General features: G+C 37.9%; 1 protein-coding gene across 1 annotated transcript in view; it reads right to left on the minus strand.

Annotated features, from left to right (window-relative positions):
- Window positions 1–23,041, minus strand: part of Rab23 (RAS oncogene family member Rab23) — a 63,474-nt gene that overhangs the window by 19,925 nt on the left and 20,508 nt on the right. Inside the window, exon 2 of the mRNA XM_074179701.1 lies at window positions 21,419–21,521. Within this exon, the coding sequence (XP_074035802.1) occupies window positions 21,419–21,451 (33 nt within the window). The 5' untranslated portion in view covers window positions 21,452–21,521. The remainder of the gene's footprint in view (window positions 1–21,418; window positions 21,522–23,041) is intronic.

Below are 23,041 nucleotides of genomic sequence, written 5' to 3' on the forward strand. Positions count from 1 at the left end.
TAATATTTGGAAAGGAGAGGTAATAACTCAAAATCGGTCTGTGGGAGATATACTCGACGGATTTCAGTGGGGTCCTGCTGCTTGATGAATATGAAGCATCTGCAAGACTATCCTCTGTAATTTGCATAAATATTCGTCAGATATAATTCAATGTCCACCATGGTATTAACTGGGGAAGTAGTTGTTTCTAGCAGGAATGTATCAGATACTATTGTGTTGGAAAAAGTGTCTGTTTAGAAATTCCATTTCTAAATATTCATTTTCTTATATATACAATTCAGTATTCTCATAGCTGGTAAACTATTGTATACTACTACCAGATAGTGATATTATTCAAGTTAATTTTATGATAGCTCTTTTAGTTACATTACACTAACTCAGATAATTTTTCTTTGTCCATTTTAGCTCTTGTTCATGAATATTTTGAGGACTTTCTGTTAGGCTCAATAAATTCCGATCCTCAACTCAAGGAAATCTGTATCATCTGCGTAGGCCTCCATTTGAAAATTGGTGAGGCTATGGGAGTAGCTTATCAAGACATCGGCATATTCCTGAAATAATAAGGCTCCTAGTACGGAACCTTGAGGAATACCTGACTTATTGGTGTCAGGCAGACTTGTAGTGCTATTTGTGACTAATTTGGGTTCTTTCTTGCAGATAAAGATCCCTCCGTAAGATTTAAGATGATACTTCTCACACCACAACTCTATATTTTCAACAGAAGTAATACGTGATTTACGCAGTCAAATGTTCCGGAGAAGGCAATAAAAAGCCACAAACATTTAATTTGCACGAACCACTCACCGTATGTTCACTGAACTCATAAAGAGCTGTTTCGGTGCTTTTATTTTGATAAAATCCATGTTACAGTTCACGATACAGTTTGCTTCACCACATAATATAAAACTAAGTCGCATCCCGCTGTCTGTCCCTATGTAGGCTTAGATCTTTAAAACTACGCAACGGATTTTGATGCGGATTTTTAATAGATAGAATGATTCAAGAGGAAGGTTTATACGTATATATCATGCATAATATAATAGAGAAATACTGATAATTTCAGAGATTTCTAATGTGAACACATTTTTCAATGAACACATTTTTTGTGCTTTCATTTCAAGCGCTGGCTGAACCCGAAGCCGATTAGTTGGTATGGTGAGTGGTTTTTCACGTCAGATGATAAGACTACGGCTCTGCCAAACTCTGAAAATCTGCTGTTTCATTATTTTCCAAATAGAGACGACACACTTCCTTTCGACAGTCCGAGTCTCTGCATATGATAATTCAAATGAAAGTGACATACGAGAAGGCCTGTGAGACATCGTAGTTCATCCCTACTGAGTTCAACAACTGTTTGGTATCAAGCTTCCAAGGGTGAATAAACGTCTTGGAGTGAGCCAATCCTGGAAGTTTCTGCCAGAAGTCCATGAATCATCTTGCCATTAAGATACTCAATGTTTGTTTGGCAAAGCCTGGGGCGATGTCAATGACAGGTTCTGTTCCGATGAAGCTGCTTGCAGCACCTTCCTTTGCAAGGGAGTCAGCAGCTTCATTGCCTTCCAGACTAGTATGGCCAGTAAACCAGACTAGAGAGGATCTGTTAAGTCTTCCTATCGAGAAGAGTCATTTTTGGCAATTTGCTATCAATTTATACGTTGCTTGGTAAGAGCCAAGAGCTTTCAACGCCGCTTGACTGTCCGAGAATATTTTTATTGACTTGTGTATGAGGTTGGTCTCTTCCAATTTCTCTGCACATAATTCAACAGCGTAAATTTACGCTTAAAATACAGTCGCTTAGGTTCCTAAGCAGGTTGATATTTCTGTCTTAGGTCTGCGACTGAAAACACATGCACCAGAACCTGAAGGTGTTTTTGATCCACAACTATCTGCTCTTAATATTTTCTTCTCCACCAAGATCCAGTCCTCTCTACTCGGGAACAGTACTTTATAAGGTAGTTCGTAGTTGACAGTTAGAGGCATTACGTCAGAAGTCATTTCCAGAATGCTGTGACTTCCAGTGTCAACCAGCAGTCTGTTGCACTCTGCATTGAATTGATTCGTGAAATTGGCAATGTGCACAAGTCTATATGCAGTCCATCTAGCCTCTCTCTCCAGAAAAATATGGAGAGGAGGTAGATCTAGAAGGATCTTCATGGCCGCAGACGGTGTGGTACTGATGGCCAGACAAGTCTGTCTCTGTAAGCCAGATAACTTCGCCTGAGTCGTTTTCTGCAAAGCAACAGTATTGTACACCTTAAAAACGTCTACAAAAAAGTCCGCGAGGGTATATGTCTATATCTTAGGGATAACCCACAATAACCTTTATCCTTTACTTTTTTACGAAGCGATTTTAGGCAATGCAGGAATAATCCTTATCCAATAAGGTACGTTTAATACATTGTGCATTTAATATAGATTAATATGTTCCTTAACACCATGTGATTTAAATGAATATTTTCAAAGATACATATTGAAGATTTCAAATGCAGGGACATAGCGGTTGCGGCGGTACCGATCGGGGGGCCGACGGTGCATGTCTATAAATAACGCGTTGAAGGCCACGCTTTAGCACTTTATGATTAGCAGCGATCGCATGCGTTTATATGCATATTCATTTTTGGGAAAGAAATTTTTGGCTTTCTACTACTCCATCTTGATACAAAAAAAAGAAGGATGAAGGAGTCTTTGGAAGACTCCCTCGTTCTTTTTTTTTGTATCAAGATGGAGTAGTAGAAAGCCAAAAACTTTCTTTCCCAAAAATTAATCACTCCTAAAAAATATAACCTCTTCAATTCATGTATATTCAGTATCAGCATTGCACCCGTGCGGAGCCGGGCGGCTCGCTAGTTCTATAATAATTATTAAATGACTGTGAGTAGTGGAAATTGCCATGAATGTAGAGTGTGGGTTTGTTAAATATATTTTCAACTTTGTATCGATCTACTGTTTTTCTGGCACAAAATCTACTGGTAAGCATAAAAATGACCTGGCTGTGTTAGTATGACTCGACTTCGTGCTTCACAAACACAATATAAAAGAGTCAATATAACTCTGCTGATAAAATTTAATTAAACCTATTAATTATGAGACTGTTTAAAATTCGACGGGCCAGCCAGACTCAGTTCTTTTACAAAACTCGTGAATTTTTTTTTCTGAAATTTGACTCATTTTCAGTAATAAAACGAAAAACTGGAACTTCTGTAAGTCGTTTTGTGCGATAAAAGACCCACTTTCTCCTCAAAACTATGTTAGAATTTTATTTCAGAAAGTTCAGCAGGTTGTCTATTTGTGGATATCGATTAATAGTATATTATGCAACGATCATGTAATGATGGTTATGAAGACACGAGCATTAACCGGGATACGAAACGAGCCGAAGGCGAGTTTTGTATGGTATATGCGAGTGTATTAATAACCATTACATGAGAGTTGCATACGCTATTTTTTCTAAACCCGATAAATAATGAAAAACTATAAATATTATATTTGTATTGATTACATTTACAGTAATTAACTCATATTTTTTTAAAAAAACACAAACTTAATGGTATTATCATGGATATATGAAAACTATAAAGATTCTAATTATATTTATATTGAATATAACAACTGTAATTAATCTGATCTTTTAAAAATATTGGAGTCGATGGTATTCCTTCTATATCGCTGTTTTCAGACATTTTGATAATATAGGTAGGTAATATGAAAACTGATTTTGACAAATAAAGCAATTAGTTACTTAGGTTAGAATCTAGGACAAACAAAGGAACAGGATTCTTGCTTGAAAAATTATGGGTTTCTATTGGTTGATAATCTGTATCGTTATGAAAAATCTGTTTCATAATGGATATCATTATGAAACGGATTATGGTCATATAAGTGTATTGTTAGAGTACGGGTGTAGAAAAAAACCATTATTTTACGTGCTTATTATCAAAGTTTAAATTTACACAAAAGTTAAGTTACAATAATTGTGAAAGAATTTCAATACTCGGCATCCAATATTTTTGCAAAACCTTGCCTTATCCCACGCGTCATTGGTAAGTAAAAACCAATCAGATTATTCGATTTTTTCGTAGAAAGCAATTGACGTTGTTTCACATATGGCATTGACTCATCTCTTATTGGCAAAATACCAAACGAAAACATTATTTTGTTTCTTTCAATCGGTTGATGAACTTGCCAGAAATTATACAATTAAATTCCACATGACTTACTGAATCCTAATTCTCAAAATTGTAAATACACAATAAAAATTCTGTTAACGATTTGTTTTTACTGGCTCTGGAAATATACAACAGTGAATGTCTTATTTTGAAACGTAGTTTTCAAAAATAATTGCTTGTTTCAGTGTCGTACAGGGGCATTATTCTGTTTTGAGAAACAGGATAGTAAATACGAGGATATATTGTAAAATTCGTAGCCTACTAACAAAGCAAAACAATTTGAAACTGAAAATACTTTATTGATCAACATATTTCCCTTTTAATTGGTTTTATTTATCAAAGCGATTCTGCAACACGTCTAGACCTTCAAAATATTATTCTGCTCTTCAAGAGAAAGATAAGTTTGATCTTCCTCTTGAAGACCCTATGTATACCCAAAAAGAAATATTTGGATCACAGGAAATGCACCATCCTGCAGAATGGAGGAAAAGACGAGTGAACACATATTTTTATAAAGTCGACCAGCTAAACGTAATGTAATACTGCCGATATTATACAGGAAATGGACAATTGGGCGCCCCCTTTGTTATTTCAAGTGGAACAGCCACATTGCCTTTTTTTCATTTAACATGTGTTAATCCTGAAAGTCGAACTTCTTCACTCCTCCCTTCGAATATAGGTAAACCAATGGCATTCTTTAATTCACAGTAACCATTTACATATGACATATGCGTTTCTCCAAAATACTGATGTGATATAAAGTAAAGTGTCTGTTTTTAAATACTAATTTACAAAAAGGTACTAGTAGTGGTAGAGTTTCTCATCTAACCACACCTTTGGGCCTAAGCGAATTGTACTATTTGAAATAAAATAAATATATCATTTTATCAACGAGCAAGAAATCGGGCATTATTGATGAGAATGAAGTTTGTCTACGCGTGCCGGAGGCAAGTTGTAATGGTCATTTCTCTCGAGTAGAACACTATACTTTTTCTATGACTTACAAAAGGATGCCCGAGATTGAAACCAGCATTTTATTTATTTTTGAATGCTTTTTGAGATCACTTCCTGCTACGAAATTTAATGGTGTTCACCTCATTCTTGATATTCTTCAGGAATGAATCATATTTTAAAATATTCCTATTATTATAAGTCATAGAAAAAGAAAAGTATTCTACCCGCGAGAAATGCCTATTATGCTCTCGGGCCTTCAGTTCGAGTCGACAAACTTCGCTCTCAAACATTTCTCATTCGTTGAATAATTCTTTATTATTGACAAGGCAAAACGTACAAGACTCGAAGAGGACTGGGTTATATATCAAGCCAACCTCAGAGAGTTCAAAAAAGTCTGCAGACGAAAACAAAGAGAAGCCTGGAGAGCCTATTGTGAGGCAGTCGAAGACTTTCCACTAGCTTCTAGGCTACAGAAGGCACTCTCAAATGACCACCATAAGACTATCGGCATCCTGACGAGGGAAAATGGCGACAAAGCCGCCAACCTCCAGGAGAGTGATGAGATTCTTATGGAAACTCACTTCCCAGGTTCTGTCTTTCCTGGAACGGCGAACTGGACGGATGTACCAATAACACCCTCACAATATGACTGGCAATATGCTAGTGCAGTAATTGATGAGGACAAAATAAGATGGGCTATATCGGGCTTTTCCCCCTTCAAGTCACCAGGACCTGACGGTATAAGACCAGCCCTACTTCAGTGGGGACTGGACACTCTTATGCCACAACTGGTTAGAATATTCAGAGCCTCTCTAGCTCTGAGGTATATTCCCAGTAAGTGGAGAGAAGTAAGAGTAGTATTTATACCCAAACCAGGTAGAATGGACTACACCCTACCAAAAGCATTCCGGCCAATTGGTCTCACATCGTTTTACTTAAAAACCATGGAGAGGCTATGTGAGCGGTATATAAGAGATAAAGTACTTGTTAACAACCCACTTCATCCAAATCAGCATGCATATACCCCGGGAAGGTCTACTGATTCGGCCCTTCACCATGTAGTTGGCAGAATCGAGAGATCATTGGATAACAAAGAATCCACCCTAGGTATATTCATAGATATTGAGGGAGCGTTTGATAAAACAACCTTTCCAACAATTACCCAGCAACTACACTCCAGGAATGTACCCCTGGTAGTAGGAGAATGGATACTCCAGATGATCTCTAGCAGAGCAATAAGTATTAATGTAGAAGACATCACAGTAAAAGGACTGGTCATGAGGGGATGCCCACAGGGAGGAGTCTTATCACCCCTTCTCTGGAACATAGTTCTGGATACCCTAATTAATCACCTTAACAAAAATGGATTCTACACAATTGCATACGCAGATGACATAGTTATCTTGCAGACCGGCAAATTTGTAAACACACTGTGCGATAGAGCGCAGGATGGGCTCAAATTGATAGAAACATGGTGTAAGGAACACTCACTGTCGATCAATCCCAAGAAGACTGAGATGGTCCTTTTCACCAGGAAAAGAAGTTTAACGGGCCTAAAACCTCCCGAAATCTTCAAAAGCCAACTAAACTTCTCTGAAGAGGTGAAATACCTTGGTATTATCCTCGACAAGAAGCTAACATGGAACTCTCATCTACAGAGTAGAGCAAAAAGAGCATACGTGGCTTATGAGCAATGTCGGAGGACAGTGGGACGCGCATGGGGTCTTTCACCCCGTGTAGTCGCCTGGATCTACACTGCAATAATAAGACCTATGTTAACGTATAGAGCCATTGCATGGGGACCGAAAGTTCTACGAGCAACGGTCACCCAAAAATTATATCAAATACAGCGACTGGCTTGTTTAAACATCACAGGAGCCATGAGAACAACACCAACCGCGGCAATGGAATTAATCACGGGTCTGACCCCTCTGGATCTGTACGTTAAGGAGGTTGCGTTAATGGCCATGGTACGATTGCACACGGCTGGTGTAAACCTAGAAGTAGGAATGGGTCGATTGAGGCTGGGCCTATGGCGGGAAGCGCTTACTGCGCAACCTCTGCTGCAGGCAACAAATGATGCAATTGAACCCAGGTTTGTGTTTAATAAACCCTACAAAATACAAATCAAGCAGAACACAGAGTCAGATGCTACAAATGCAATACGGATTCATACAGATGGCTCAAAAACCAAAGAAGGCTCAGGATGTGGAGTGTACTGCAGATCACTAAGCCTAAGGATTAAGTGGAGAATGGGAAGAAATACCAGCGTGGTCCAAACAGAACTGGCTGGTATCTCAATCGCCACAAAAGAAATAACCAAGAAAAGAATTTCTGGCAAAAACATAACAATCTGCACTGATAGCAGACAAGCACTATTAGCCTTGAACAGACACCGTGTTACTTCAGGGCTAGCACTAGAGTGCCACCAAGCTTTAGCCAAAGCCTAGGTAGATAATAACATTATCCTGAGGTGGGTTAAAGGGCACGACAGGAGTAAAGGTAATCGCATTGCCGACTCTTTAGCCAAGGAGGCGGCTGGACTAAGAATTTAAGGACCAAGTGGCACCCACGGCCTGATGACTTCGACAATTGCGGAACTAGTCAAATGTTATACCCATGCTCAATCTTTAAAGAGATGGGATGAAATCAAAGGATGTAATCTTGCCAGGATCACCTTGGGCGACCCTGGGAAGCTGGCGCCGAAGAAATATCTGGCGATGACCAGGAAAAATCTACGCCTTACAGTAGGATTTCTGACTGGCCACTGTCAGCTAAGGAAACACCTACATAATATGGGGCTAGTGGACACACCTCTATACAGGATGTGTGAACAGGAAGATGAGACTGTCAGGCATGTCCTGTGCGAGTGCCCGGAGTTATCGTCAATAAGAGAGTGTGTGTTCGGCGAGTCTTGGCCTACACCTGCCGATATAAAGGAGATGTCTCCCAGCGACCTGTCCACCTTCCTGGGAAGGACAGGATAGACGACGACCTAGGAGGACAACTCCTCGGGAGGATGTACAATGGGTCACATGTGGCATAAGTGCGTGGGCTTACACTCACCCTCCCTACTCTACAGATACAGATTTTATCATTGAATAGTATGAAAATGCTATGATTTTAAATGTCAAAATCATTAATAACCCCTTACTTTTTGGTTTCTTATAAACCGTAAAATATGCAAGCACAAGCTCTGTAACTCCGTTTCAGTGTTTCGAATGCGTTTGGAACTTTTTTTTCCATTATTGACATAATTCAGCATGTTTAGCTAATAATTTACGATTGACGCAGCATGTTTCAATGACTTGTAGGATCATTTTTGTGTATGGTTCTTCAGCTTCTTGAAAGAGCGTTCCCTGCAAGTGGCCGGCGATGGATACATCTCGAATACTTTCACCATCAACGCTGGTGTTCCCCAAGGATCCATATTGTCTCCAATCTTTTTTTATTGTATATCAACGACTTATTGGAAAAAAATCAAGACTCCGATACACTGCTTTGCTGACGACAGCACACTCGTGATTTCATCTGGATTCCAGGACATTGGCTACGGAGGCACACCTTAACCGGCAGCTGGAGGTTACATATCTTATTGAGGATCTAGAAGTGATTTCGAATTGGGGTGGAAGTCACCAGGTTCAATTCAATGCCACAAAAACCCAGGCATCGGTTTTCTCCAGGAAGATAAATGTCTCCTCAATGATTGAAGGTAAAATTCACAGACTATACTTTGACAATTTTTTTTCGAGTGTTAGTCTGATGAAAAAAAGACTCAGTAGATTATAATATATATATGCGTGTGCTACTGTCAATACTAATAGAAAACATTTACCAATTTTCGCTCCAGAGGAGCATGAAAAGAGGTGATTATGAATGGTTTTGCAGTAACACGGGAGTTTGTGCTTATATAAGGCGAGACAAAAGAGCAGTTCATCTCCTCTCGAATTTTCACAGTCCTCATCACGTAACTGAATTGAGACGAAAAGGAGGTGATGGAAGCATCACAAATATACCGTGCCCTGCTGTTCTTGTAGATTATAATAAATACATGAATGCAGTTGATACATTTGATCAGATGCGGGCCGTTTATGGCATTGGTCGTAAAAGTAAAAAGTGGCGGCACAGAATAATGTTCTTTTTCTTGGATGCTGCTGCTGATGAATTCATTCATCTTATACAAATTACTTGGTCTTCCGAAGTTGTCAATTAAATACTTCCGCAGAACTATCATAGATCATTTAGTCGCTGATAAATTGGTATCATCTTCAAGAATATCAACTGAATTGACGATACCAATAAAGAAAATGAAACCTTGTCAAAGTCTGGCTTTGAGGCTTACACAGAGTGCACATCAGCCTGAACGAACGAGTAGAAGGAGATGCGCTCGTTGCAGTTCAGGAGAGTTTGAGATTAGAACAAACTGGTTGTGTTCAGTTTGTAAAGGTCCACTTTGTCTTGGGAAAAACAAAACATGTTTCGAGGCATATCACAGCAATTTGAAATGAGGGAAATTTCATGAGAAATTTCAACTAATGGAATGGTGGGTTGAATTTTGAACCTCTATTTTTTTGAAAAAATTGGTTACTTTCAATTTTTGTGTTTATTTGTTTTCCTTTCTTGAATGATTTCCATTTGGTTTGTTGATAAATTTCTCAAAAAATAGCGAAAAAATAAAGCTGTACATCTAGGGGGTGTATAATTTTGAATTTCCTGTACCCGAATAAGTTAAAATGGACAGCAATATGTCTTGGCACAATCATCTCACTGGAATTGCAATGACTGCTTCTCAAAAACTTGAAACACTGCTCCGAACCAGTAAACTCCAGATGCACACCTCACCAACTTTTGATGCTTTATAAAGCAAAGCTCAGATTAGACCTTCTTTGGAGTATTTTTTTTATATTTAAAGAAAAATATTGCATCGACCACGCAGGGTCATTAGCAATCAACATTACAATTTCAATTTACATATAGTGATTGTTTTAACGCTACGTAACAATAATTCCATTTTCATATTTTGTCTATTAGATAAGTTTCAGTCAGAAATGCTATTAAGTCAGAAATATCCGAACGGTTTTCTAATAGGGTTTTCAGGTTGGGCTCCAATTTATACTTTCTACGGATGTCATCATATGCGGGACACTCTACTAGTATGTGCCTAACACTTACTGGCACCGTACAGTTTACGCACATTTTTTCTGGTTCTTTTTTGAAAATATGGTCGTGAGTATATCTAGTATGCCCTATTCTTAATCTTGATATAATTACTTGATGGCTTCTTTTCGCCGGAAGATTCCTCCACGGTTCCACAGAATTTTTTATTTCTTTGAGTTTCGATAATTTACGTTGCCACTCATTTTACCATTGCTCTTTCATTTGAGCTTTGATATTGGATTTCACATCTCCAATCCACAAGCGATGCTCGATTGGTTTGACCCACAATTTACTGCTTCTCTAGCCGCTCTATCTGCATTTTCGTTCCTTAAGATACCCACACGTGATGGCACCCATACTATGACGACTTCTTTGTTTGATATTGTAAGTTGGTGTAGAATTTCTTTAATATCTAGTATGGTTGGGTTTTTACTGTATATTTGTTGAATGCCTTTGATGGCACTTAGTGAGTCGGTGATGATGAGAGATTTTTCTGTTTCTAGAGTGGATATATGTTTGACAGTTTGAAGTATAGCGAGAGTTTCGCCACTGAAAATGCTGGAATTTTTTGGCAGGAAAAATTTCTGGAATTCGTTTCGATGAACGAAGGCCGCTCCAACTTTGTCTTTTGTCTTAGATGCGTCGGTATAGAATTTATTATGATCAGGAAAGCGGGAGAGAAGAATCTGGAATGTCTGGGAGATGATATTGGCAGGAGTGTTGGTTTTTTGAAAACACTGCAGAGATAAGTCGAGGTTTGGCTTAGATATTAACCAAGGAGGACTGATTGAGAGGTGTGTTTGACAAATTTTTGAAAAGTTGATTTTATGGGTTATTGGGAGGTTATTCAGGCGTTCATAGACTGGAATAGCTATTTTGTTTCGACTCGAAAAAAGGGTTTTGTATCTATTCGAAAATACATATTTCTCTGTAGGATGTTGTTTGTGCGAGGCAATAGTTGCTGCAAACGAAAGGCTAAGGTATTGACGTCTCAACTGCAATGGGGGTTCTCCTACCTCACAGTAAATACTTGGGATTGGGGAGGTGCGATGTGCTCCTAGTACGGTACGGAGCGCTGAATTGTGGATTGAATCAAGTAGTTTTAACAATCTCTTACTTGCCGAATCATTCTTTGGAGTATTGTTCTCATGTATGGAGTTCTGCCCCAAACATATCCTAACGCTGTTGGATTCCACCCAGAAAAGAGTCATTCGCCTGATTGGAGACGCGAACATCACCTGCAACCTTGATAGCCAGGAACATCGAAGAAAGGTTGGTGATTTGTTTCTCTTCTAAAGATACTTTCACGGACAGTGTTCAAGTGACTTGGCACATTTGATTCCACCAAGAGCGGCACATATCAGAAATACGCGATGAACTGTGGCTGCTCATCGTTTTGAGGTTCAACATAGTACACCCCGAATTTCATTGTTTGAGAACTTTTTTTTCTGGAGAACTGCGTTTATGTGGAATCGCTATCAAAAAGTGAAATATTAGTAAGCGGATCACTTCTGCCAAATTGCAAAGTACTTAGAAATGAAATTTCAAGCAAAAGAAGAAGTATATACTTAGCTAATGACTCGCGTAGAATGTAGAACTTATAAAAAATTTCAGAAACTGAATTTAAATAAGCTGCAAATTTCTAACTTTATTTATATGATGAAATACTTGATTTTGAAAGTCTCATTTTATATTCCTCGCTCCATCCGGTATTTCTCAATAGGAAACTATTGGAATCATAGGTTTTTCATATGCAATGCATGTATTCGAACTGATAATTTTCGAATGAAGAATAAATAAACTCATCAGAAGCAAACCATCAATTTCTTTCAGGAGAAACGTAAACATATTCGCTCAACCGTAAAGAGATTTTATTGCTCGTTTTATGACTTCTAAGAATAAGTTTCGTTTCACGATATGTTTGTTGCTTCAATTCTGATGAGATCAATGGAAAACTAACTATCGAATGTCTATTTCCCTAAGATTGGACGAATTCACCTACATTCTAGTGCTTTTAACTGTTTCAACACACACTTTTTATTTCTAGTATTAGTTCAATACACTATTTATGTATAGTCCGGTCAAATTAGACCAAAAAATAAGAGTAAAGCTAACTAAATTCCCACCAAGCTGAAAATCAGTAAGATTGTTTGAAATATGATTAAAAATAAAATTTGAAAGTTCCCCATCTTTTCCCTGATTAGAAAAAATTTTATTCAAGGTCAAAGGTCAAAAAAAATGATTTTTTCGCGATTTTCAGCAAAACGGTAAGTTTTATCATAAAAATACTTCAGACAAAAATTGTAACTCACCGGTACAAAATTTCGCTTGAATTGTTTATTGCTGAAACTGAGGACTATTTTGAGGCAAAAGATAAGTCTTTTTACAAGAAAGGTATGAAAAAGTAAGATCGGCGCTGAAATGATTTTGTGGCTCCTTATGGAGATCACGTTGCTGAATGATACCAATTCAGAACAAAAAACGCGTTTTCTTTCTTAGGCCCGGACTTTCTAGCCCATGTAACAGCAGTCTTCTTGTTATCATATTATTCAAATATTACTCCTACTTATTCACCAAACTCCAACACCTGTTCATGCAGTTGCAGTTCAGTAAGATTGTATTATCTTTCACAACAACCGATTTCCTGAATTCTTTAAAGTCCACTAGATACTCGTTAGGACTACAAGAGTATTGTTTCGAATTCTTGGTGTTCTTGTTGAATACTGTTCGTTAACAAAAAAAATGTTCAAGATGTAGCATAAACGTATGTGATTTTCTAGAACTTCAACTAGCCTTTCCTAATATGACTGATAACCAGTCCGTGCAAAGCTTATTGTTAAATCATCTGAAAATGGAAATTTTAATAGGTGATGATGGACTGTATTGCCAAGGGTGTCGCTAGCTTATGACTAAGGGGGGAGGCAATGGGACAATATTATGAAGGATAAAAAATATGAACGCCTGGTACAGTTGAAAGCATAAAGCGTTACATTTTGGAAGTCTTTGCCTCGATGACGATTGTGATAAGAACGGTTCTGATATCAATGTATAAAACTTCACAAGCCCTCGACAGCACAATAACTAAATCAAAGTTTCAAACACAGTAATAATTATTTATTTTAACAAAAATAATATTTTATTAAAACATAACCTGCGGAGATTTTTTTGCAAAACTTTCAACCACTTCATCATTAAATTATTTAGGTTTTTATTTATTATAGCTCTGTGTACACCCATCATGGCCAGACCATTAAGGCAATTTTCTGCCATGGTGCCATATTTTCAGTCTTCTGAGGCTGCTAAAGGATCGTTCTACTGTACAGGTCGGGCATGGGGAAGCGATCAAAATTTTCAATGCTTTTTCCGTTTCGGGACATCAACAACTGTAAGATTTGTTAGATTAAGCCCATCGTGCCACAATTGCTGCCAAACTTCGATTTGATTCTTTATGTTCGGTATATCATAAAACTGGGCAATAGATTCACAAGTTTGTTTCAGATTTTCAGTTGTCATCTTTTGCATCATGGCTTGGTGGCATGGCATGGTGTAACTTAGATAATGCGAATGATGGTGTGTTTCCTTCAGCAAAACGTACTTCAAGGGAGGTGATGATTGATGTATGGTATTATTAAAGACCTCTTCCAGTATTCTGAAGGGCTTTCTGCTGGATGATTTCTTCTATGACGTAATACGCGGCATTGATGTAATGTCCTCCTCCAGTCCGACTTTCTCTGCAACAGCAGTAGCTTCCTTTATAATTTCGTCGATCACTTTTTTCGGATTTCCACGGTGGTTTTTAATTAAAAGTAAAATCCTTTTAACGTGTTCCGAGGCTTTGCCACGTCCAAAGCTACAGATTGGAGTACGTTGACAACGGGTTCCTACAAAGCCGAGTATTTGGCTACCAACATAATCCCGAGATTGAAAGAAATTCTGGAAGTAGCCGCATGCAGTTGGAAGGCACTTTTTCGAGTTTCACTATTTCCTTTCTGAGATAATGTTTGTAAGGCTTCCGGAATTATTGGAAGATTTTCTTTAAAAACTCTGATGGTTTCGTGTTTATCACTCCATCTTGTCTCGCAAAGTCTAGAAATATTAGGTATCAACTTCCTCCTCAAAACTGATTCCCGAAAAAAGTTTATAATATCTTTGGTGGTTCCATGGCATTTCTAATTTCAGGAAGTGAATTTGGATCATTGTTCGTAACAGTAACTTCTACTATAGATATGCCGCATACAAATCATACAAAACTAATTTGTATGCTGGTGAACGACTGTCGTAGAAAGAAATGGAATGCACACAACAGAGACATCATACCTACCTCCTACCTACATATTTTCACATTGTTTAATGGCAAATCTGATATAGTCGTGATGATAATGGCGGCAATTTTAAAAACGGATGTCAAAATCTTAATGTTATTATGAATATTTCAATACTTTCTACAATATATATCAAACCTTGTGAATTTATTTACGTTTTGTCATACGATGCGGAATTTATTAATAGGTAAGGAAGTCAATTGCTCGCACTTTGGTCGCTTTGCGGCTAGCTACATTTGATCTCTAGGGGGGGAAACTGCCCCCTTGCCCTTGTGTTTTGCCAAACATGCGCTCTTGTGTATTGCCAAACATGCGCCAAACTAACTAACTGTTATAAGACGATAGTCATGTCACTAAGTGTTCTGACGATGTATTGAATTTATTAGATCCTCTGGAGACAGGTTTTTTCGGGTTTTCCTGCAGCTGAAAAAGCAAATGCACCACTGGAATCAATGAAGTCACCCCGGAACGCCAATTAATTAATTTTAATTGTTGTTTAATAATTTTAAATACATATATGACTTCAAAACAGATATATCAATATTATGAATGTTTTCATTTCAATTTTTGAGCAGACAATTCGTCTACTCCTATAGCAGCTAACGCTGCCACTATCTGTTTCAACTACTTAAAACCATTTTTTCTACAATTCTTTCACACTGGAACATACTATGATGAATCCGAATGAAAGTGAATTCGACTACCTGGATCAGTGAAACTGTGTAGCCTCTTTGAACTGACATGTATGAGCCACAAGTGTCTGAAAAAATGGCAGTGAGATAATATAAGATATGCCCGTGGGCGCATCTCAAGGTGGTGGATAGGGAAACGGCCAGGGGATTGAAGACCCTGTCTGGGAAGCCAATGTGGCCTTATGGACGGAGTCGCTGGACTCCTGGTCAGTGGCAGAAATAAGTAGAATGAAGGGAACTAAAACTCCCCAAAAGCCTTTGCAAAATATGCCGCCGTGGACCAGCCTACCCAAGCTAAGGTGTAAGAAATCGTGCCGACAGTAATCAGCCTACCTCTGGTAATGTGAGGCTCTGCCAGAGGTGGCCAACTCTTCCCTTGCTACTCGTGGGAATACACATGAATGAAACAAAAAAAACAGAAACAACAAAAACAAAAACCAATCCAGAGGCTGGACAGAAACCTCGGGATCTAAGGTGGTGGCTGGGGGTGAACAGAAATGTCCACCCCAATTTACCGCTTGGAATGAGGCTGGACATAGCAGATCACCTCGTGATGTAATACATAGGCCAAGGCGTGAGCGCCGAGGCCAAAAGGAGAAAGAGACCGAAAGAGGCGGGAGTGGCAGCAACTATAACTACACCCTCCTCCTCTCTCACTCCACCTCCAACAGCAAGGGCACTTCCTGCGGCGGGCGCCAAGAGCTTCGCCTTGAATGAAGACGAGGAACCGGCTGCCCCTGCAGGAAAGCTTTCTCACTTGTGCACCTCCACGGAGGGAATCCCAAGAAGGTTGAAGAAACCGCGCAACGACAGTAATGTCGCTGCACTTTCTAAAACCTTAGCTTTATTTTGAAGGTCAAACTGTATAGCGGCAACAACAAATACCGCACGCCGCTGTTTAAACTGCTACTAGCCTCCATTTGCTGTATTTGACAAATACCTAGAATGAATATCCGAGAGATTATGCAGACGCGGAAAGGCGAAGAATGCAAAAAATCTAACAGTCCCGATATAATGTATACAATTCCTGATAACACGTTATTGCGTGATGAACAAAAACGAGGCAATTAATAGGCAATAACAATGGCCAATGTGAGTCAATCTCTTATCTTAGAAGTTGCAAAACAACCATCTGCATGACTCGAAGAGATAATCCGAAATGTTGATGAAACAGTTACCGAAGAATGTATTTGCGATATTGCCCACGTAAATGTGTACATATTTCACAATGAACTTGTCAGCACGACTGGTCATCATAAGTATCCAGTACTTTGTTTGTTTGAAGGTAGTTGATAATGATTCATGGTGAATTTCATTAGTTCGGACTTTCATGGTCTAATATGATATAACATTATTCGAAGTCCCTTAAAAACCAATACAATTGAAAATCAAAATGAATAACTGAAAATAACAATTATGTGAAGGAAAACACCCTGAAATGAGATCACAATGATATAAGATACAAGTAAGCAGTCATCACCTGAAGAGGATGATTGTGGATACTAACAATCGAAACGTCGAAAGTACCTTAGGTAGAAAAATTTTAATTTTGAAGCTCCTGACGAATACTTCACAACCCTCGAATATGAATTCAATATCTTCACATACTACAAATTGACGGAACATTTAATAATTTCCTGAAGACAAACACATTAATATCGATATTTCTAAAAATATTCCTTTTTATCTGCCATATGGCAATTCCAACAACTCGATAAGGTTTGTTAAGTTATTTTTTGTTTATAAAAACGACAAAATATGTCAGTACGACAATGAACATCATTGTTCAGTAAGAATATTCTCATTTAGTTTTCGGTTTTCCCAATATTCAGAAAAAATTAACGTTTGGGCCGGAGTATCGGGAAACCATATTGTAGGACCTCTCTTTGTTGATCAAAATTTAACAGGGGAACTGTATTTGAATATGCTGGAAACTACTGTTGACCCTCTCATCACTGAAATCGTCGAAGAGAATCCAAATGAATTCGATATGGATATTGTATTCCAACAAGATGGAGCGCCACCACATTATTATAGACAGGTAAGAAACCATTTGAATACTACTTTTCCCGGTCGTTGGATTGGCCGTTGAGGTCCTACAGAATGGCCAGCTCGCTCGCCAGATTTGACACCTTTGGACTTTTTATATGAAGCTATTCGAAGCAAAAGGTGTACGAAACTGAACCTGTTTCAATATTGGATATACGGCAGAGAATATTGGATAGGCTGTTCATATGTCAAGAAGTTCAAGACAACCATTTCGAGCATCTTCTGAACTGACCTCAAGCTTATTACCTCATATTATGTAGTTGAATGTCAATGTATTCAGGCAATTATTAAATTTTCCGCCATTTTGAAGTAGGTAAAGGCATTGACTTCATATTCTAGGGTTGTGAAGTATTCGTCAGGAGCTTCAAAATGATGCTTCACAAGATTCTCCCCCTTTCCATTTAATTTTTTTGCCAGATGGCGCCCAGTCGCCATCTTGAAAGTTTCATCTGTCAATTTTACTTCAAAATTAAGTATTCATGCATAAATTTCATTATCCCAAATTTCAATTTTTTGAGTTCAAAAAATTAAAGGGGGGGAGAACATTAAAGAAATGCACTGTAGATATATCTTATAGTCTACCAGTTGACTTTCTTTGAATCCAGAATGAAAGTGAATGATCAGTCGGTCGGTAGCCAAGCGGTTCGGCGTGGGTGCTTTGTTCACTCACTCGAATTGACTGCCGTGTTGGTCGGTGGTTAAAGCCTTAGTCTGAACGATCGATCTTCAATTGCCATCGTCCATCGTAAGACCTCGTTAATGCTTAGCTCGCACAAGTTTCGACTTCTGAGGGTTGTCGTTCGTAGGGGTGCGACAGCTGGTTAACGGAAAAACAGACAGACAGACAGATTCCAGAAAATTTCGCATTAGATGATGAACAACTATTTCCTATGAAAAATAATTCCTTTTCCTTATGAAAATTAATACGAAATCATCATTTCCCACATCAAAAAAAACTCGGGTACCAAATTTCGTGCAAAGAACTTATTTTTTACATAAGTTATTTTCAAAATAAGAACAAAACAATTCAATTTCAACACCTTGTATCTCTGAAACGAAGGATTTCCGGACACAAGTTTATACACCTTTTTTTTCAGTTGTTTCGGGAATACGTCACTTGAATACTTCAAGTTATTTTTGTTACACCCAGTACATATGTAAGAAATGAACAAGAATTGTCTAACTGTGAAAGTAGCATGCTCATCTAGAATAATTTGTTCAATAAATGCCGATAATACATGCTTTGCGAGTAGGCATATCATCAACCACAATGCATAAGGAGTCTCTACTTTCTCCTCTATAATTTGTTGTTTCGTTTCTAATTGCAATTGAGGTAAATCGAGCGCCAGTACCTACACGATTTCGTTTTTTTTTCTCACGACCGTGGTAGATATGAAGATGGCAAAACGATTAAATAGTTAGTAGTAACAGAAAACAGGACGCACGATATTCGAATGCATTTTTCAAATCATGGACTTGATGGTTTACTTTAGATATCTAACAATATTTCACTGAAGCACTGAAGCAAATAACAATATTTCCAGAAGAAGAAGTTTTCTGCTTCTACTCGGTTTTGTTGAACAAATTTGAGAATAATACGAGGTCTGTTCAAAAAATGAGGTGAACTTTAATTTTTCTCCAAAAATATTCATTTATTCCTCAATTTATATTTTGCCCCCTTCAAAGAAGTCACTCAAAATCCTCAAAGCAGTTCTGATATGCACTTTCTGGTATGTCTTTGGATTTGTTCAATATTGGGAACAGGAAAAAGTCGTAGGGGACAAATCTGGTGAATAAGGTGGCTGAGGTATGATTACGGTATTGTCTTTGGCTAAAAAATTACGAACACGCAATGCCGACTGAACAGATGTGTTATGGTGATGCAAAAGCTATGAATTGCTTTTCCACAATACCGGACGTTTCCTTTGAATTGCTTCTCGTAAGCGGCGCATAACTTCAAGATAATACTCCTTATCCATCTTACGACCATGTGACAATAATTCCTAATGCAATACGCTATGGTAATCGGAAAAAACTTCGCTGCCACACGCTTCATACCCAAATGTGTCTACCGATATTCCGACATCCTCAGCAACTTCTCTAACGATTTTCCATAACAATTTTCTTCACTTCACAACATTTTCATCGATTGTTGATGTGCTGGGACGTCCAGGTGAGCATTTTCATTTACATCTTCTCTACATTCCGTGAAAAGTTTGTACCACTTGTGAACATTTTTCCGACTCGAAGTACAATCACCGTATGCCATTGTCAATATTTCAAGTGTTTCTGAACACTTGACTCCATTTTTTACACAAAAATCGTTCCTCTGAAGACATCTGTGAAAGGAGATTTGCATACTGGCACTCCCCTGAGATGAAGAACAGGAAATCAATAGATTCAGGAATTCGGGTAATTTACTGAATGATCAATTAGAACTCAATAACTCTCCGTTACTGAATATATTTTTTCAAATGTGAAAATGGAACATAAGTGCAGGTAATTTAATTCGTTAGAAACTCAGGTAAAATATCAGCTACTTATAATTCAGGTACTTCGTTTACAGGTACTTTGATTTCAGGTACTCCATAAACTATATATATATTTAGTATTGAATGTGTAGAATTAGTTGAAAGACACGCCAGATGAAGCCATTGTATGGCGAAACACGTGTTGCGTTTTTGTAAAACAATTTAGTGAAAATCTCACAATAAAGTGTTTTTGGAATACGTTTATGAGAAGAAATCAGCTTACAAGAGCGCAAGATGTCCAGAAAGCTACGCAGCATTTAGCAATTTGAGATCTAGATGTAAGTCCTCATCTAGACAATGTTATACAGATTACATTCAACGCACTGAAGATAGAAAAAAATAATAGTAAAAAAATTAATGAAAATTAAAAATGAGAGAAAAGAAAGGGAGATCCCACACTTTGAAATTCTGAGTTGTTTGAAAAATTCAAAAAAGTTTAATTTCTCCCAAGTAAGGGAACAGTCCTGAACAGTCCACAAATTTTGAAGTGACAATTTTACAAAATTCCCAACTTGTCGCTGTTTTTTCGAATTGGAAAAGTTGGGAAATTTTGGGTCGTGAAGATTAAAAAAAATAATAGTAGAAAACAATAAGCACAATATTATTTAAGTGTTGTTTCTTTTCATTTGTATTGAATATTCCTATACATGGTGGATATGCTGGAAGACCAAGGACCTTGGTCCAAAGTATAATAATTCCCATTATTATTTTTATAATTACCAAAATTTATTTTTGTTTGTGCATACCCTAACGGGCATCAGCATTCAGGCAATCTTTGGATTGCTAAATAAAAAAATTAATATATTATAGTAGTAACTAATCCCTCGGCTTTCATTTTTTCGAAAGTTGGGAAATTTTGCTGGTGGGGTGGGAAAACTTGGATTCCTTCCCCCCACTGATTTTTTTTTTCGCTACGACCCTGGCGACTTCTAAATTCATAGGAGTGACTGTGACAATTATTATTGCAAAATGATTTGAATATCATAACGATGATGATGAGATAGTAAACAATTTATACACACGTAAATAACCTCTACTCTTTCAACTTCTGAACGGGCAAGATATCAAAGTCGGACAAAATCTTTATAAAAAAGGATAATTTTAGTACTTTCTGATAAAAAAGCTAGTAGTTTGAAAAAATCTGTTCAAAATCTGTTTTTCCATTAATCAGCTGTCGTATCCCTACGAACGACAACCCTCAGAAGTCGAAACTTGTGCGAGCTAAGGATTAACAAGTTCTTACCTTTTAACGTGTGATTCCTAACACGGGTAGTGTGGCATCGCTTGCCACCGAGAGTGGCAAGTGATGCCACTCAACTTTTTCTCAACGTAAAGGGAGGTCTTGTGACATTTTGTATGATATTTCATTTCACTATCCAATGACCTTCACTTTTTTGAATTTTGAAAACCGGCTACATCCGCATTGTTTGGAAGAATTTTTAAAAGCGGTCAAGTGGTTTTTAAGTTCATCAATAAACATAACAAATCTTTTCCATTCGTTTGCTCAATTAATTGTTCATTGGCGAATTCTTACTAGTAAAACTCACCTTCAAGGCCACTTCTAGTTCTTCCTCCCTCATTGTGTTAGGCACGTGGCCCGTAGCCCCTCAAAAGGGGTCCCGAGCTCATTCTTCTGCTATTATCGGAACCCTGGAAAAAGAATAGAAAATATGTTTTTATTCCTTTCATTCGGAAATATATAAGATTTCTGTTTTTTTAAACTGTTGACACCTCAAATTTGAATTTGCAATGGCCAATCTGATGAAACGCAAAAGTCCCTTACTGAGAAAATATAGCTCCAAGAAAATTAATTGTTGGGCAAAGCATGCAATGCAAATGTTCAATTAGTAACTTTTTATTCACAGTATAGTGCTGCAGAGAATCTTCAATGTCTCCGAATTTCTAAATTTGACGAAAAATGTATATGACTTACTATTGTATTTTTTTTCTATGACGAATCATTTGAGACACAAAATCAAATTCCTTCGCTTACTTTTCAACAAATTTTCAAATGAATATGGCGATATATTTCATTAAATGTAAAGATTTTCGTTTTGGAAACAAATTATATGAAGATACATTTCGTTCAGGCCAGTTTTCCCTCACCTTCACCGTAGGTTTATGGACTGACACCTGTCAGAAAACAACTACTCCCCTGGCTAATACCACGAGGAGCATTGAATTATATACGACAGCCGTGAGTGCAGGATTTTCCACAGAAACAATTTCTGCATATGCTTTTGGAGGTACCTACAACTGCCAGAATTAGTTTCCAATTATTGGAACAGGTACACTTGCAGACGGGTTTCGGGCTATTTGGCCTTTTGTCCGTTCAAGGTAGTGTCCTACATCAACACAAAGTTGACGATTTCCTATAATTGAAAGTCAAATCATTTCAGAGTATCATACCTCGAACAAAGCTCAAGCGAACGATAATCAACATATCTGACATCGCCCCCTCTGCCTGTAGACGAGGTACTAACCAACCGCATATCCAAATGGCCCAAATCCTCGTAGAACTAAATTTCACCTATAGTAGGTGGGCATATTTGAAGACTGGTTTTGAATCAAATTATCTGAAGAACAATTCGTTCAGGTCAAATTTTTTGTTCTGGTGAAGACATGGAAAACAATAAATTTGGAATACATGTTGGAAATTCACTTAGTTTGAAAACTGTGAGTGAGTGTAGGCTCACAGCACTTAGGCCACATGTGACCCGTACACTTAGGCCACATGTACATCTTCCCGAGGTCCACGGGGTCCTAAAATTCTTATTCCAGCCGCTTCCTTGACTAAAGCCTCTACCGAGGCTTTGGCTAAATCTTGGTGGAACTCTAGTACTATCCCTGAGGTAACACGTTGTCTGTTCAAGGCTAATAGGGCTTGTCTGCTATAAGTGCAGATTGTTATATTTTTGCCAGAAATTCCTTTCCTGGTTATTTCTCTTGTGGCGATTCAGATACCAGCCAGTTCTGTTTGAACCACGCTGGTATTTTTCCCATTCCCTACTTAATTCTTAGGCTTAGTGATCTGGAGTACACTCCACATCCTGAGCCTTATTTGGTTTTTGAGCCGTCTGTATATATGCGTATTGCATTTGTAGCATCTGACTCTGTGTTTTGTTTTATTTGTATTTTGTAGGGTTTATTAAACACAAACCTGGGTTCAA

This window comes from Leptinotarsa decemlineata, unplaced genomic scaffold (genome assembly GCF_025532065.1).
Source record: "Leptinotarsa decemlineata unplaced genomic scaffold, Ldec_3_MD MMD2_tig00026282_RagTag_RagTag, whole genome shotgun sequence".
In the NCBI taxonomy this organism is placed as follows: domain Eukaryota; kingdom Metazoa; phylum Arthropoda; class Insecta; order Coleoptera; family Chrysomelidae; genus Leptinotarsa; species Leptinotarsa decemlineata.